A 15,404-nucleotide genomic window follows, 5' to 3' on the forward strand; every position below is an offset into this window, starting at 1 on the left:
GTTCCAGCGCTTTCCAGGAGAATACAGGAGGTGCTATGTCACCATTGTTTCTTAAAGCTCCAGTCATTTTGAATGGAGGCTCTGTGCCCAAGGTCACTCCCGGCTGGGAATTCAATCTTAACTTGTCCATATCCCTCCCCGCTACAGAGCCAGCTCTCCTACAGAGGAGGGAGGTGAGGTGAGATGAAGAAGTATCACAGCAAGGGGGAAGAGGTAGGGCAGGGTGGTCTAGGGATCGGGTCCTGGGGAGCCTTCCTGCCCCATCTGGCCTGGGCCCTTAGCCTGAGTCTGAATCACTGGTGTCTGAGGAAGAGGAAGATGAAGAGGAGGAGCTAGAATCTGAGCTGGAGCTGGAAGCGCTGAGGCATGACACTGCTACTTGCTGTGCAGAGGACGACTCTGTTATTCTCACTCACTTTTTTGGGGGGCTTTTTGGTGGAGTTGAGCTGCCCACTGACATCCTGTAACCGCTTTTCTAATCTCTCTTCTTCTCCAAAGGCAGTTCCTCCTTTGTCTTTCCCATAGGTTTCTTGACAGTGTAAGGCTTCCGGGGTTTCTTTCGCAGGCAGGAAAGGACATAGCACTCAAACTCTCTAAGTGTGGATGGCTTGAGTGTTTCACAATCAATCTCAATCTCTTTTGGGTTTGGATCACACAAAGAGGGCTCCCTGGCTTGGATTCTATGCACAACTCGACCCAGCTTCTCCCCAGGTAATTTGTTGATATCCAGGCTCAACTGCCGCTTCTCATCATAACTCATGGGCCTGCTCTCTTCCTCTTCCTCTGAATCATAACCCATAGGCAGGGCAGGTGGGGCCGTCTTTGTGGCCTTTTTTGGCAGCTTCGTGCCACTTCCTCCAGAAGGTCCAAAGCCAGAAGGAACTATAGCAGCACTGCCCACCCCCACTGCCACTTGCTTTCTTGGACTTTTTGGGCTGTGGGGGGCGAGGTGCCCATGGCCCCTTGTCATCTTCATCAGCCCCAGCTCGGCCTCGATGCTTCTCTGTCTTCCGTTTCTTCTTTTTCTCTCCTTTTCCTCTCTTCCACTTGGGCTTGGATATTGGGCCCCTGGGACAAGGCAGCTAGCTGTTCATGTACTGCCCGAAGCTGTTCCTGTAGTTCAGCCAAGCGATGAGCTCTTTCTTCCTCTGAGTCTGACCTTTCACTCTCTTCTTCTTCCTCGTCCTCTTTATCTTCCTCCTTCTCTTCCTCAGAGGAACTCTCACTGCTACTTTCTTCACTGGAGGACTCTGAAGATGATTTGGCCGGGCCAGGAGGCAAGGCAGTAGAGACTGGTAAAGGCCTTGGTTCCAGTGGCTCATCTGGCATCTTGGCATAACGGAACTCAAATACATCCTGCAGCTTTCGTGCCACGGCCACAACATCGTGGTCTGGGGGATTGTACTTATAGCAGTTGGAGAACATAAGCTGCACATCAGCAGCAAACTCCTGTGCATCCTGGTAATCGCGATTCTCCATCTTCTGCTTGACAGTGCTGAGGTCCATGGGGTGCTTAATGATGTCGTGGTAATCACGCAGGCCAAGAGCAGAAGCGTCCACTGGTTTATAGAAAGGCCAGGCATAGGCAGCATGCTTCTTGGAGAATAACTCTTTCAAAATGCCATTGCAATGTTTTAACTGTTCTGATAATTTTCCTTTCTTAGAGCTCTGGTGTTGTTGCTGAGAGCCAGGCAAGTCTTTGCGTGGTGGCTTGATGGGACGATCCCTCTCTCTACGTACAGGGGGCATCCGTGCTGCTTTAGGTTCAAGACCCCCAGGACGACTAGCTGGGGAACGAGGAGCCAGGATGGCTGTAGATGTAGGGGTGGTAGTATCTGCTTTCCGCTTTACATCTTTTTTCTTGGCAAGGGGCTGGGCTGGGGGAGCTGTAGTAACAGCAAGAAGTGGGGGTCCAGCAGAGTGCAGGGACTTGAGAAGGGGAGAAGAAATGACCGATGGATGGGGAATGTTGAGGACAGTGGTAGGTAGCTCAGGCGGTGGAGTATACAGGGCTGTATGTGATACAGGAGAGACAGCAGGCACCTGATGGGCACTGGTAATAGTGCCCTGGATTGCTGACAACTTGGCCCCCTTCTTGTGGCTGTTGTTAGGGATGGTCATCTCTTGTGGCATTGATGCCACTTTCTGTAGAAAGATCTTTTCCAGCGTTTGTGCCATCGGGACAATATCGTCAGTGGGCTTGTTGTAAATATAACAGTTGGTGAACATGGTATTAAAATCTTGCATACACTCTGATGCAGCCCAATAATAACTGTTTTCAAGTCTCCTCTTAATAGTACCCATGTCCATAGGCTGTTTTATAATTTTGTGATAATCCAGCAGACCCAGTTTGACGGCATCCACAGGCTGCCGGAATGACCGTGCAAACTGATGTTTCAACAGAGCCTTCATTACCACTTTGTGTAGGTATTGCAGCAGATTGGTAACTCGTCCTGGCTTTTTGGGTTTGGACACTTCTGGGGGTGTTGGGTTGGCAAGGGTCAGTTGTAAAGCTGGCACTGAAGCCATTGTGGGGCTCTCACATCCCAAATACAACAGGGAGGGCTTTCGAATCCTTTTCCCTGGTGCTGCTGCCTCTGGGCCCAGCCCCAGTAACCCTGCATTCCCGTCCCCAGGGAGCTTGTGGGGAGTCACGTTTTGCAGCATCTTGACCGCAGGGAACCGGCGCTGCCCTCAGAATGCGGAAAGTCCGGGTGGCCTCGGTTCCCCTCACAGCACGGTCCAGCATAACCCGGGAAGTGGAGGGGCCCCATTGCTCTTGGCCCCCCAGGCGACAACCCGCCTGCCTGGCCAGCTCGAAAGCAGCCTCCTCGCAGCCTCTCGGAGAGCTCCCAGCAGCTTGGCGCGCTCCGCAGGTAGCGAACAGCAAGAAAATGGCGTCGGCCTCAGCCTACGCGAGTGAGCGAGGGGGGACTGACTCTTCAAACCCAAAGACGGTCCCTGATCCCAGACACCGTCGTCAACACAGCCCGCTGTTGGTCTGAAGGGGTCTCTTCTTGTCGGGACCGTCCGGGACGGACGAGGTCCCGTTTCGATCTCAGATGGAGGCGGATAAACGCAAAAAGTGGTTTAAGGAGCCACCGCCTCCATTTTTGAAATCCTCTTGAGGGCGGAGAAGAGAGGATGGACAGACTCCAAGGATTGGGCGGGGCCCTGAAAAAGAAGCGCTTCTGGAGCTTCTATAGGGTCTGCACTGTCTACCGTGATCAGTCATAGGCCGAGACAAAGGACATTTCCAAGCAGATGGACGTGGATTGTAATGGCGGCTGCCAACAACTCGAAGACTCTGTATCAGTAGGCAGAATCCTCCAGCTCATTCTAGAAGCCCCTCCATTCCAGTGCAAAATGGCGTCGCGGAGCCCCGCGCCAGCCCTTTATATATAGGCGGGGGGGGAGGAGCTTCGCTGCTCATGCGCGCCTCCCCGCTCGAGATTGCCCCCACCCCTTCAGCGTGCGCGCGCTCGCTCACGCGCGTGAAGCAGCGCAGTCGAAGGAGGAGGAACACCTCTCCGCGGGAGCTTTTTCTATTGGTCAGCCAAAGCGATGACGTCACAAATCTTATTTCCAAGGTGTCAGTCACCAGGCAGAAGAGTGCCACATAGACCCATTGGGAAGTGGCAACCTGCGACATCTCTGAGCCAGTTGGCTGAGCTGTGGTTCGGCGACTCCAGGGAAAGTGGGAAGGGGTGCAGGAGCCATCACCCAAGAGCCTTCAGCACTCTCTCTCTTCCTCCCCTTCCAACAAAGTCGTCCCAGGCTTCCAAGCACCGTGTAACTGGAGACTGCCCAGCTCCGGCAGGTCGTGCCATTCGTAGCTCCTCCATTGGCCAGACGGGCAGGGGGATGGGAGGAGTCACGTGGGCGTAGCCAGCCTCGGCCCACCAGGGCTGTGGCCGCAAGACGCCTGGCTGGCTGTTGTTCTTGGGAGTAAGGCCCTCGGGTGAGGAATCAGGGTCCGGAGTCCTCCCCACGGAACGGCTCGTCCATCGGTCAGCGCCAGGGAGGAGGGTGAGCGGAAGAGGCAGTGGCAGCCGCTCAGATTAGCCCTCCCCCTCCTCCCTTCCCCTCCTCCTCTTTCTCTGGGCCCTCTGCCAGAGACAGGTTCTTTTAAATCAACATTTTAGAACACCTGGGATAAGGGGGGCTTCCCTAAAAGCTTCTAGAGAGAAGGAAAGGTCACAGCAGTGAAGAGGGTATGAGGATGATGCTAAACTGTTGACAGTTTGGAAGCAACAAGAGTCTGGGGCAAGGCCTTCAGAAATCCAAGGAAAAATTATTTCCAATGTGGAATTCTATACCTAGCCAAACTGTCAGTCAAATGTGGTGGTAGAACATGGTCATTTGCAGACATGCAAAGTGTCAAAAGCATACCACCCATGCACTGATTCCCAGGAGTTTCAGCCACATGTGTCTGAGGGATAAGTCTTCCTGAGATAGGCCTGAGGTCTAGGAAACAAGAACTGTAACACAGAAAGAAAGCAAAAGGAAGTCCCAAGATGAGGCACCAAAGAGCTATCAGTGTCAACTGGAGCAGAGTGACAAGGGTCCCCAGGAGTGTGATATGCAGGAAATAAGAAGGAATTGATAGATTATCTGATATGTTTGATTATATCCTGAAAAACTGTGTTGAGAGGGTGTTGATGGATGTAGCAAACACAGAGGAAAAGTCCATGGTACAGCTGAAAAACTATAGGAATTGAGGCCAGGGGGAAAGAAACATGAAGCAGTGCACTTGGCTCAGCAGGGAACAGCAGGCACATGGTCAAAATAATGGCTTGACTAAGTGTGGTGACCGTGTAGGAGGGTGGGGAAGGGAGGGCTTGCATGGGGAGGGGTTGTAAGAAAGCTAACTAGTCAGTGATAAATCGTTGACAAATTGATAGATCAAGAAATTTTAAAAGTTATAACTTCTTGAGAAAGAAGTAAATAGCAGATGGATCCCCTAATAAAGTTAAAAATATGCCTTTGGGAAAGGACCTCAGAGGTAGGGAAGTGCCCAAGACGTTGCTGCTGACGTTTTATTTTATAAACCTTTTGGGGTCACATATTTTTTGAACTCTGTATACATACTGCTTTGATTATGAAAACTGTTGAAAAGACTGAATATATGCATCCCCTATCAGCAGTTCCACTCCTAGCTATACGGCCAGCAAAAATAAGTCTATATGCTCATCAAAAAAAACCAAAAAAAAAAAAACTAGAACGTTCATAGCAGCCCTATCTTAAGAGCCAAAAACTAGAAACTTTCCAAATGCATTTTGTGCAGGCGAATGAACAGATAAACTGCAGTCTGTTCCTGCAGTAGGACACTAGAGAGTGCATGGACTGTCACTGCACACAGCAGGGGTGAGTCTCACAGGGAGTGTGGAGGGAGCCAGTCCCTGGTGTGATCTACAGGATCTGCAGGCTCTGTTGGCAGGATGTTCCAAGATAGGCGAAGCTGATCTGGGAGCTGTAAGTCAGGATAGTGGGACCACAGCAAGGGGCAGAGGCAGGCCTGCGTGGTTGTACACACTGTTCTTGGTGCAAGTGCTGGGTCCACGGGCCGGTGCACATTGTGGAGAGTCACCAAGCTGTGCATTGAGGAATTGTGCACTTGCTCTAGGAGTGTTACATTTGGTATAAAATTTTATATATATAGTATATGTGATACATATTACAAAATATATATTCTCTATAATGTATATAAACACGTTTTTTTTTAAAGAAGGACGGACACAGGGAAAGCCATTATGCAAATGTGTGGCCATTTACCACTATTCAGATCTGAGAAATGGGATGGTTGCAATTGTCAGTTCTTCTGATTCCAGCTCTAATTCCGATTTAATAATGGAACTTCTTATGATCTTATGATCACTATTGTTCCTTAACAACCTGCCTTCTGGATACCTGTGACGCCCTAAAGAGAGGGCGTGCTGGCCTGACCTGGGGATATGGTGCGGGCACCGAGGAGCGTGCGCTGCTGGTGCGGCCCGGCCACCCTCCCAGGCAGCAGAGGTGAGCAGGCAGAGGGCAGCAGCAGGCAGGACTGAGCCAAAGCACCCAGACAAGGAGAGCCACTTGGGCCAGAGCACAAGAGCCCCTCACCCTTCCCCAGGGACTCCTGTCTCTGCTTAGGTTCCTCCTGAATCCCCTGTGCATACACCTGAGCTATGCTAGCCCCACAGCCCTCACCCTCGCGTGCAAGCCAAGCCTGAATCCGGAGGAGCCATGGCAGGCTGCTCTCCAGCACCTGGGAGAGGAGCCAAGCAAGCGTGTGGAAGCCACTCTGGCCCAGGCTGCCGGGAGGAAGCCCTGCCAGGAAGGCTGCTCACAAGGTTTGGTGGCTTCTCCATCCCCTGTGGAGAATGGGGGAGGATGGGGTGGTGGTCGCAGCCCCCTGTCCCACAGCAGCCTGACACAGCGGCCCTTGTTCCCGTTGGTGTTCACAGTGTTGTCACCATGTTCTCTGTTCATTGAGATCCACAGATGGGGCCGGCCTGAAGGACAGAGATGCTCAGATGTCTCCCTAGGAAGTCCCCACCCCTGGGTGCAGCAATTCATCCCAGCAGGGGGTGGAGTTGGCTTGGTGCCAGTGCCCAGGTGGCAATCTAGGCGTCAACTAATGTTTGAGTTGGTTTTTAACCAAACACAGTTGGTACATGTGGTTTCATAAGTTGTCTCCTCTCTGCCATTTGGACCTAACTAACAACAGAAGATTTATTTTTTTAATGACTTAAAATAGAAGACTTGCTAAAAGGGTGGGGTTGGGGATGTCATCAGAATATACCTGGGCCTAAATATAATCCATGTAGGAAAGAAACATGGCTTGCTTGTTGGAGTTTGAGTGTGATCATTTGCCCCGGAGAACCTTCTGTCCCGCGGTTTGTGTTTAGGTGACCCTGCTGTTCCCATTCAGAACATTAGGCTGAGTCTGCCGCTTTCTCAAGTACAACTCTAGAACCTTTTCAGTGCATGGCAAATGTTAGAAGGTAATAAATAATGGAAATAACCTTTACAATAAGGCAAAGAAATGTAATCCAGCCAGACAGCTATTGGTAGTAGAAGAAATACGAGCCATAATGTATCGAGGGTTGTAAATTTCCAGAGAAATGGTTCGGGAGGCAGTGTCTTACAGAAGTCCTGGTGGCAGGTGTCAGGAATGGCACTGACTGTGGAGGTGCCCCCAACTGTGCCTGGACCCAGCTCCTCCCCACAAATGGAGCATGGAAACATCTGGCCTTGCCCCTAAAAATAGCGACTGTAGGAAAAACAAAGCAGCAGGGATATCCCTCGAAGAAAATTGTGATTTTTCCAAAACCTCAAACAGTGGGTAACTTCCAGCCAAAGGAGAAGAAGACATTGGCAAAAGCTTGTTGGAAACTCACTCTAGAGCTAAGAGAAGTGGGCCCATGGTTCCTGGCCCTCTGAGAGAGCCCAGAGCCAGGCACTTTGGAGTATCTCGGTTGTCTCAGGAAGGGGAGATGTCACACAGCAGAGGAGTGGAACTCAGCGTGGAGGACCTCGCCTCGGGGTCACTGAAAACTGGTGTCCCTGACAGTGAGTGCACCTCCCTGTGATGGACCCCAAACCTGCTTCCCCGTCCCCTCCCATGCTCACCCAGTTCCCTTCACCTTGCAGCCGTTTCATTATCTCCACCCTGACGTTGAACCAGATGTGGGGCACGGCCCCTTCTCTTTGATTCCCTGAATGTGAAATACATTCACAGAAGGCGTGAATGTGTGGAGCCGGCTTCTCAGAGGCTGGGGAAGTCCCCGCAGTGTGCAGCCTGGCAGACGCCTCAAACTTCCATTTCAGGCATTTGCCCTTCTTTTGGTTCATCCCACTGTGGGGTCGTACTGTGGGGTCCTGGGCTATGTCTTCTCCAGATCTGCGCTTTCCAGTATGGACAGCTATGTGTGGCATTTACGTTTACATTCAATAATTAAAAATGGATAATATTAAAATTCAGTTACACAGTCATAGGAGCCATGTTCCCAGTGCCCCATGGTCACAAGTGGGTGGCACAGATGTGAAGCATCTCTGTCCTCCAGAAGATTCTGCACAGCTGTGATGTGGACGTTCCCTCCCCAGCTTCTGCCCATTTTCCTGGCTCCTCTCTCGCCCTCTTCGTAGATTACCTGAGAATCTGCAATCCCTCCCTCTCTGCCACTCATAGCGTGGCATCCTGCCTGAACCACAGAGCCAGTGTCCTGGGCATTCAGCACAGCCATGGGACTTCTCGTTAACAGGTGTCACTGCCCATAGAAAGGACAGTGCTATACCTACTTCCTCTTTGGACAACACCTGATTTAGCTCTTCGTTGCTAGCTTATAGATCCTGCATAAGACCAGTGGTTGTCAGCACGGGGCCTGCCTCCAAGGGGCCCTGCCTGCAGTGGGAAGGTTTCTGGCCAGAGTATGCTGCTGTTGGGAGCTCTCAGCGGGGAGGGGCTGCCGGCCACTGTGGCGATGTGATGTGCATTAAGTGAAGGTGCACCCGGCCCTGTCCAGGCACCTGCTGTGTGCAGGATGCAGACCTGGGTCCTACTGTCTGGATAGGGTGTCTGTGTCCAGGAAGAGAGGCACATGCAACTGCTCCATGCTGTCCTGCGTGCCAGGATGGAGGCCTTGGGCCTCAGAGGAGGGAACTGTCCCCTCAACAGGTGGCAGGTAGAGCTCCCAAAAGACACAATAGATGAGCTAGGGCTGGAAGTATTGTAATGTAAAGAGAGGTTGCAATGGTGACAAATGACCACAAGGCCACTGCAAACACAACCAGAGCAAAGGGAAACTGAGGGAAAAGCGAGAGAAGCCGGGAGGGGGGCGCCTGGCCCATGCCTTCCCTGACAAATAGCATTTGCATCTAAATTTAGAGGAGAAATTAGCATCCCTTTTCCTTTTCTCTGACTTTCCTTCTCTGGTTTTGATATCAAGATTTTACTAGTTTCATAAAATAAATTTCTCTGTTCTCTGTCGATAGTTCTTATCTAATCATTTAATTCTTGGTAGAATTCATTTCTAAAATTTTCTTGGGGCGCAAGAGCAGATTTTTTAAACTGCGCTTTCCTCCAGTTACCAGCCCTCCCCAAAGGTATCAGTGGCCCATCTCTGCGCCAGCAGCAGGGTGACTGTTGGTATTGGCCATAAGCCAACACTTTGTGTCCAAGGTTTATCCCATTACCATTGTAGGGCACCGAGATTGTTTATCCTTTTTATTATTGTTGGCATTTGGCTGCTTGCCAGTTTAGGGCCATTATGAGTACTATTGCTATGCACATTCTTGTAGATGTCTTTGGTGAACACATGAACAATCTCTGTTGGGTGTGTGCCAGAAGTAGAATCGTTGCACAGTATATCTGTATGGTCAGCTGTGAGAAACACTGATGGCTTCCCCAAGTGGAGGGGTAAATTTCCCGATTTACCTGCCACCAGGAGTGCATGAGAATGTTGGTTTTGCCACATTCTCACCAGCATTTCCATCTTTGCCACTCCAGAGGCCTGGTGTACAGCGCTGTTCTAAGCCGTACTCGGCGGGGCATGTGCGCTCACAGCCGTGGCCTAGGGAGGAGGGTGGTCTCTCTTCCCCCTCCTCCTCCCAGCCTGCCAGCTGCAGTGTTTGCCCCTTTGGGCGGGGCATGGTGGGCAGGGACAGAGAGCGGACAGACGTCTCACCCGGCTCAGACCGTGCTAGGAGGCCCCACGCTCTCTGGGCCTGGAAGGTGTGCACGGCTTTCTTTCTCATAGGGGCATCTTGGTGCGTTCTTCGCAGAGTGATACACACATTCTGCATCATTAACTGCAGTTTGCTAGAGACAGGCCCTGCCTGTTCCGTCCATTTGCTCCTCAGTTGGGCTCCACTTGACAGGACCTGAGACCATGTCTGGTCCATGAGAAACACCTGAGCCTCCTTTCTCTGACTGCCCCCTCTGCCTTTCAGATCTGTGGCAGGAACCGGTTGCCCACCCATCCACAGTGCAGGGAACACACAGAGAGCCCCACAGTGTCCCGTGGAAGCTGCTCTCACCTGGCCTAAATGGGAGGCAAATGCCCCCTTTGTGGAGTGGACCAGGCCCGATGCACCATTTGGTCCTTCACCATCCTTCCCAACCTCCAAAACTCTCATGGGGTCACAGGCCTGGAGACTCTTGAGCTGTGTCTCTTGTGCTGTGGAGCCTGGGATGGAACTTCCAGCTGAACCTCCTGTTGCAGAGCAAGTGAGCAAAAGAAGGAAGGAAGGGAGGAAGAGAGAGGGAGGGGCAGACGTCAGCAGGCCAGTGTAGGCAAGATATATTTCCTAGATAAACCAGGGACCTCAGGTGGGCAGTGAGAGTGGAGACACGATAGAAATTCGGGAGGACAGCCTTGCCGATCTCCCAGCCAGGCCAAGATTTGGATCAGCTGGGAGCATCAGAGGGCAGCAGGGCCTAGACCCCAGCCAGAGGCTTCCGCTGCCTCCTCAAGAGAAGCCACTCGCTTCAGACAAAACCATTCCCCTAAATGTTACCCACGGCAGGGGGGGATGCTGTCGCCACCAACAGAGAGAATTCTTAGTGGGTAAGTGCAATTTAAGCACGAAACAGTACTACCCAAAGAATGTACCTGAACTCTGTCTGCAACGTGACCTGCACACGTGTGTCCTAAAGCTCTGGGCCCTTTGACAGAATGTCCCTTTGACTTGGCTGCATGATGGTGGCTGTCCAGCCTGAGGAGGTGTGACCAAGCCATGGCACAAGGTGGCAGTTCTAGGGGTGGCAATTTCAGCCAAAGTGCATTATTCCTGGCTGTGCATTCCCTGTTCACGACACTTCTACTTTTCTCAGCAGAATGCACTGCTCTTGGGGAGGGTAAGCAGGTGGTTCCCACGAGTCTCGTCGCTCCCTCTCACAGTTTACTTTTGTTCTTACAACTAGGGAAGTGAGGCAGCTCTTTAATTCAAGAACCAGAGGGTACATGTCACGTTCCAGTGTGAGACGCTCCCTGGGCTGTGCGGGCTGTCAGCAACTCGCAGATCTCAGGTCAAAGGGCGTGTCCCTGTAGGGGCTGTGCCTGACGGAGCCCCTGTGCTTCCTGCGTGCTATTGCTGATTCTTCATGCCCTGGTGTTGCCGGCACCCTCCTTCCGCTGTGACTTTCATCAGTGAGCTAAAACACCCCTCTGAGGAGCCTTCACGATACAAAAATCACGTCTTCGGGCCCGCAGAGCCCTTGTCCCCACTCCCCCACCAGCATGGGTGCCGGTACCCGGTGCTGCTCGGGACCTCACCAACCACCTGCACTTGCTGTTTTCTGACAAAAGGCCCCAAAATGAAAGTGACAAACTTCACTCGTGACCTGTTGGCAAAAGGGCAGGGAAGGAAAAGCCCAGCCACAACGGAGAAGGATCCCAGCCCAAGGGGCAAGCAGGCAGTGGCTTTCCTACAGCAGGCTCAGGACAGATGCTGATGTCACGTCACGTGACCCTCTGAGTGTGAGTGCCTCTGTACAGGCTGGAGGGCTGTCTGCAGACGGGGCCAGTGGGGTTGGCTGGTGCCACACACGGTCACCCCCTTTCATCCATCTGGGGTGGCAGAGGTAGAACCAAGAGAAAGCCACCTGTGGGTGCCCCACGGAGGTGCAGCTTCTTAGCCACAGCCCATGAGTGTGACATGCCATGCTGCGGGGGAGGGAGCCACAGCAGGCACCACAGGGTGACATGACCGGGATTGATTTTAGCAAGTCCCAGGAAACCCCTGTCTTGGGCAACCTGGACAGTGGCCATGCTAGCCACAGCCTTGCCTACACATTGGAATCACCTGGGAGGGGGCAGCCAGCCTCAGGAGTTTTCAGAGCTCCCCAGGTGGTTCGATTGTGCACCCAGGTTTGAGAACCTCTGCTGCAAAGTTGCGTGAGCCGGCCCAGGTAGTGCTGTCTGGGGCTGGGCTTCTCGGTGAGCTTGCTGAACACTTCCTCATGCCCCATGAGTGGCATGTAAGTAAGTTTAGATTCCTGATTAGGACAAGCAAACATCTGCTCACACCAGCCAAGAAGCCCCTGTAATGTCCTCCTGCCCCAGGAGATGCCCGTTGGTTCTGTTCCTTTGTGTCCCTAAGGCAATGTGTGGGAGCAGTGGGAACACGACTGCCCAGAGCATCCAGCCAGCTCAGCTGACATCTTGACATTGAAACGCACTTAGGTGCAAAGTCCTGCCCTCGGCAACAGGGTTCATTGGCCTGTGGACCCAGGTCAAGGACCCCTGCCCTCCTGGATAGCAAGAAACTTGTGGAGGAGCCAGGAGCTTTAGTCCAGAAACTGTCAGGTGGGCAAAATTTCTTCCAGTCCACAGCCTCTCAGTGGGAGGCACAAACAGTTTTATAGCCACAGTTAACCGTTTTGCATGGAGTCACCTTTGTTAGGCCACAGTGTCTGTTCTGTGTAATGTAAATGACATCTCTGCCTTGTGGGAGCTCGGACCTCAGGAACTCTCTGCTTCCGTGACATGAAGAGGCTGAGTAGCGTTGCTGAAAAGCAGCCTGTTGTTACGGCTTTATCTGTTTGCTGTTTTCAACATATCTCTACCCGTGGGGCCCCTAACATTCTACCTTCCTGAGGTCTCTTGGAACAGTTGCCCTGGAACCAAACATATAAAAATGCAGATCAAATTCCCCCGGTGTGGAGAATGAGAGTAAAGAAGCCAACGTGATTGGCAAGCAGTTGTGTTGGCTTTGGGCAGGAGAGCTCCAGCGCTGTGTGTGCTCAGAACCCACAGAGCTGGGCCAGAGCTGGGCTCAAGAGACTGCCCAGTGCCACCACCTTCCTCCTGTATGCCCAGGGGACCCAGGGTGCACGAGAGTTAATAGTTACTGCGTTTCTACCATTCCCTCCGGGCACTAGGCAGGCTCCAGGGAGACCACGGTGGACAAGGGAGACATGGGCCCTGCCTACCAGAGCTTACAACGGAGCAAAGAAGGTCATTACTCAGATGCGTGAACCCTGCCGAGACGGGGAAGCTGAGGGGTCAGGGAGTGCCGCAGGCAGGTGCCCACCACCATGTCCTCTCTGCACCCCTTTGCACAGCAGACTGTGCTGAGGCTGCGACCACAGCGGGGACAGCCACAAAGCCGTGATTCTAATGAGCGCTGGCGTTTGAAGTCACCACTGAGGATGGGCAATTACAGTAAATTATGTCACAGGGCATTGCAGGGTTGGGGAGCGCTGCTAGACAAAGCGAGACTCAGCTAATTATGGCATAATTAATTAATTACTGTTATCCTAGGAGGCTTCCCATTTTGTGTTCCCTTAGCTCTGTTTCCTGAAAAATTGCTCATGGTGAGCTCCCAACTCCGTTCCAAGGCAAAAAGTAGAGGGAGGAAAAAAATAAAATCTATACTTCAAGACCCAGAAGTTGAGAGCACCAGGGGGAGGCAGAGCAGCAGCCCAGGGCTTTCTCACCCACGTGGGTCTCCAGAGCTCATGTGAGCAGGGCGGGAGGTGACACTCACTTCCTGAATTATCTCTGAGCTTCATGTCCATTGCAAAGGTTCTGGTGTTGTTCAATTTCAGTGAACCCCATGCGACTCCCATACATGTCCATAAAATGTAGAAATGTCACTGATGACATGCGAAAATGGGCCTGGTGAAGACCTGGCTTTCTGGAGACGGCCCATGAGAGTGAATCAGGACCTTCTGTCTGGGGTGTGGGCTCTGCCTTTGGCCTGGCCACAGAGGGCCCTCGGCTGGCTTAGGGTCACCTGCCCAGCATCCCACGAGGCTCCCAGGGATCTCAGCTTTGGTGGCACCCCACCCCATGTGCCAGATGAGCTGTTCTACTCGGGGGGTTCCTCCATGCTGGTTACAGCAGAATGGCATGGGGATCCCCCACTCCCATGCCAAGGAGGACAAACAGCAGCAGGAGCCACCAACCCCACCACCCGGGGCCAAGCAGCAGGACAGGTAACACCCAGGGCGGGATGCTCCTGATGTCGGTGCAAAGGTTCCACAGTCGATGTTGGCTCTGTGCCCTTCTCAGCTTCCCTCCCAGGCCCAGGGTGACCCCTGCAGTTCGGGGACATCATACCCACATCCCAAGGCAAGAGGAGGAGGAGGGCTGAGCCATCGGATGGGTCCCCTAGCTTATCAGGAGAACAAAAACGCCCCAGAATCCCCCAGGGGACCTGAGATCGCCCTGAGCCACATGCCATCCCCAGCCACAGAGGAGGTGGGAAACACCAGTATGGCATTTATGCTCTCACTGTGGAGAGGGACAGTGAGCAGAGGGTATGGATTGGGGATGTTGGGTTTGCCACAAAAACCCAATCAGGAACAGCGTCCAAACCTCCATGGGTTCCTCACAACCCTGAGGATCTAAATTATCTTAAACCAACACCTCGTTATGTGATTGAACACTCAGAAATGTGGGTACTGGTCTTACATGAAAGATTTCATTGGTGATGAATTTTACTAACTCCGGCTGTGGTGTGGGTGGGGCATGGTCAGGAACAGGAGGGGATGTAGCCAGCTGGGGATGATGTCTCATTGCCCTGCAGTGGATTCAAAGACCCTAGCCCAGCGTTTCCTCTCTGGGCAATGAGAGGTCTCATTTCCTTCCCCGTATGCCTGCCGGGTAGTGGAGATGCAATGGTAAGTGTGAACATGCTTTAGAAAGTTAGGTGTTACTCTAACAAACAAAACACTGTTCTTGGGTAGAAAGTGGCCCTGGAGATATTTAGCCCATCCCTCAGAGACAGGTGCCAGAGCCCCCCAGACCCCACCCTGGTGGAACTCCGATGGGCAACTCCCAGCCCTTGCCATGTGGGGAGGCAGCTACAGTACCCTGCCCTATACCCCTTCCTTGCAGTCGTCCTCGGTCATAGCTGGGGGCATGTGCAACTTCACCGCTGGCCCTGGCAAGGCCTTTCTGGAACCAGAAGCCATAGACGAGTTCTCCACCCACTGCTTGTTCTGAGTCACTCACCTTGACTTCCTTCTTCTCCAACTCTGCAGACTAACAAAGCCGTGGCCAAGGGGGACTTGCACCAGGCCAGCACCAGCTCCCGGCGGGCCCTGTTCCTGGCAGTGCTGTCCATCACTATTGGGACCGGCGTCTACGTGGGCGTGGCCGTGGCCCTCATCGCCTACCTCTCCAAGAACAACCACCTGTGAGCTTCCCTTGGGTGCAGAGCAGAAGCACCGGGCCAGGTGTGGGCGCAGAAGCCGAGGCGCTGGCCCGGGCAGACCCCGCATGATGCTGTACAGAACAGATGATTGCCAAGCGATGCCAGGAAGCCCTGGGATTTTCTACCATGGATCTCTTTTGTTTTTACCCTCTAATTTCATTTTCACAGCACTGTGTAGAGCACCAGACAGACGGGCACTGCTAATCCTTCCAAAGGCAAGCTCCAAAGATCCTGACCCGCGAGGCTGTCTC

At 52.8% G+C, this 15,404-nt stretch overlaps 1 protein-coding gene and 1 pseudogene across 2 annotated transcripts in view; one reads left to right on the top strand and one right to left on the bottom strand.

The window, feature by feature from the left end:
* Positions 1–15,139, top strand: part of SYNDIG1 (synapse differentiation inducing 1) — a 107,834-nt gene extending 92,695 nt beyond the window's left edge. Inside the window, exon 3 of the mRNA XM_012655061.1 lies at positions 14,981–15,139. Coding sequence (XP_012510515.1) covers positions 14,981–15,139 — 159 coding nt within the window. The remainder of the gene's footprint in view (positions 1–14,980) is intronic.
* Positions 278–2,701, bottom strand: LOC105818918 (annotated as a pseudogene). The gene has a single exon (XR_001137931.1). The product of XR_001137931.1 is annotated as a bromodomain-containing protein 2 pseudogene (transcript).
* Positions 15,140–15,404: the final 265 nt, after the last annotated feature.

The sequence above is a fragment of the Propithecus coquereli genome, unplaced genomic scaffold, assembly GCF_000956105.1.
Source record: "Propithecus coquereli isolate 6110/MARCELLA unplaced genomic scaffold, Pcoq_1.0 Scaffold459, whole genome shotgun sequence".
NCBI classification, from domain to species: Eukaryota; Metazoa; Chordata; class Mammalia; order Primates; family Indriidae; genus Propithecus; species Propithecus coquereli.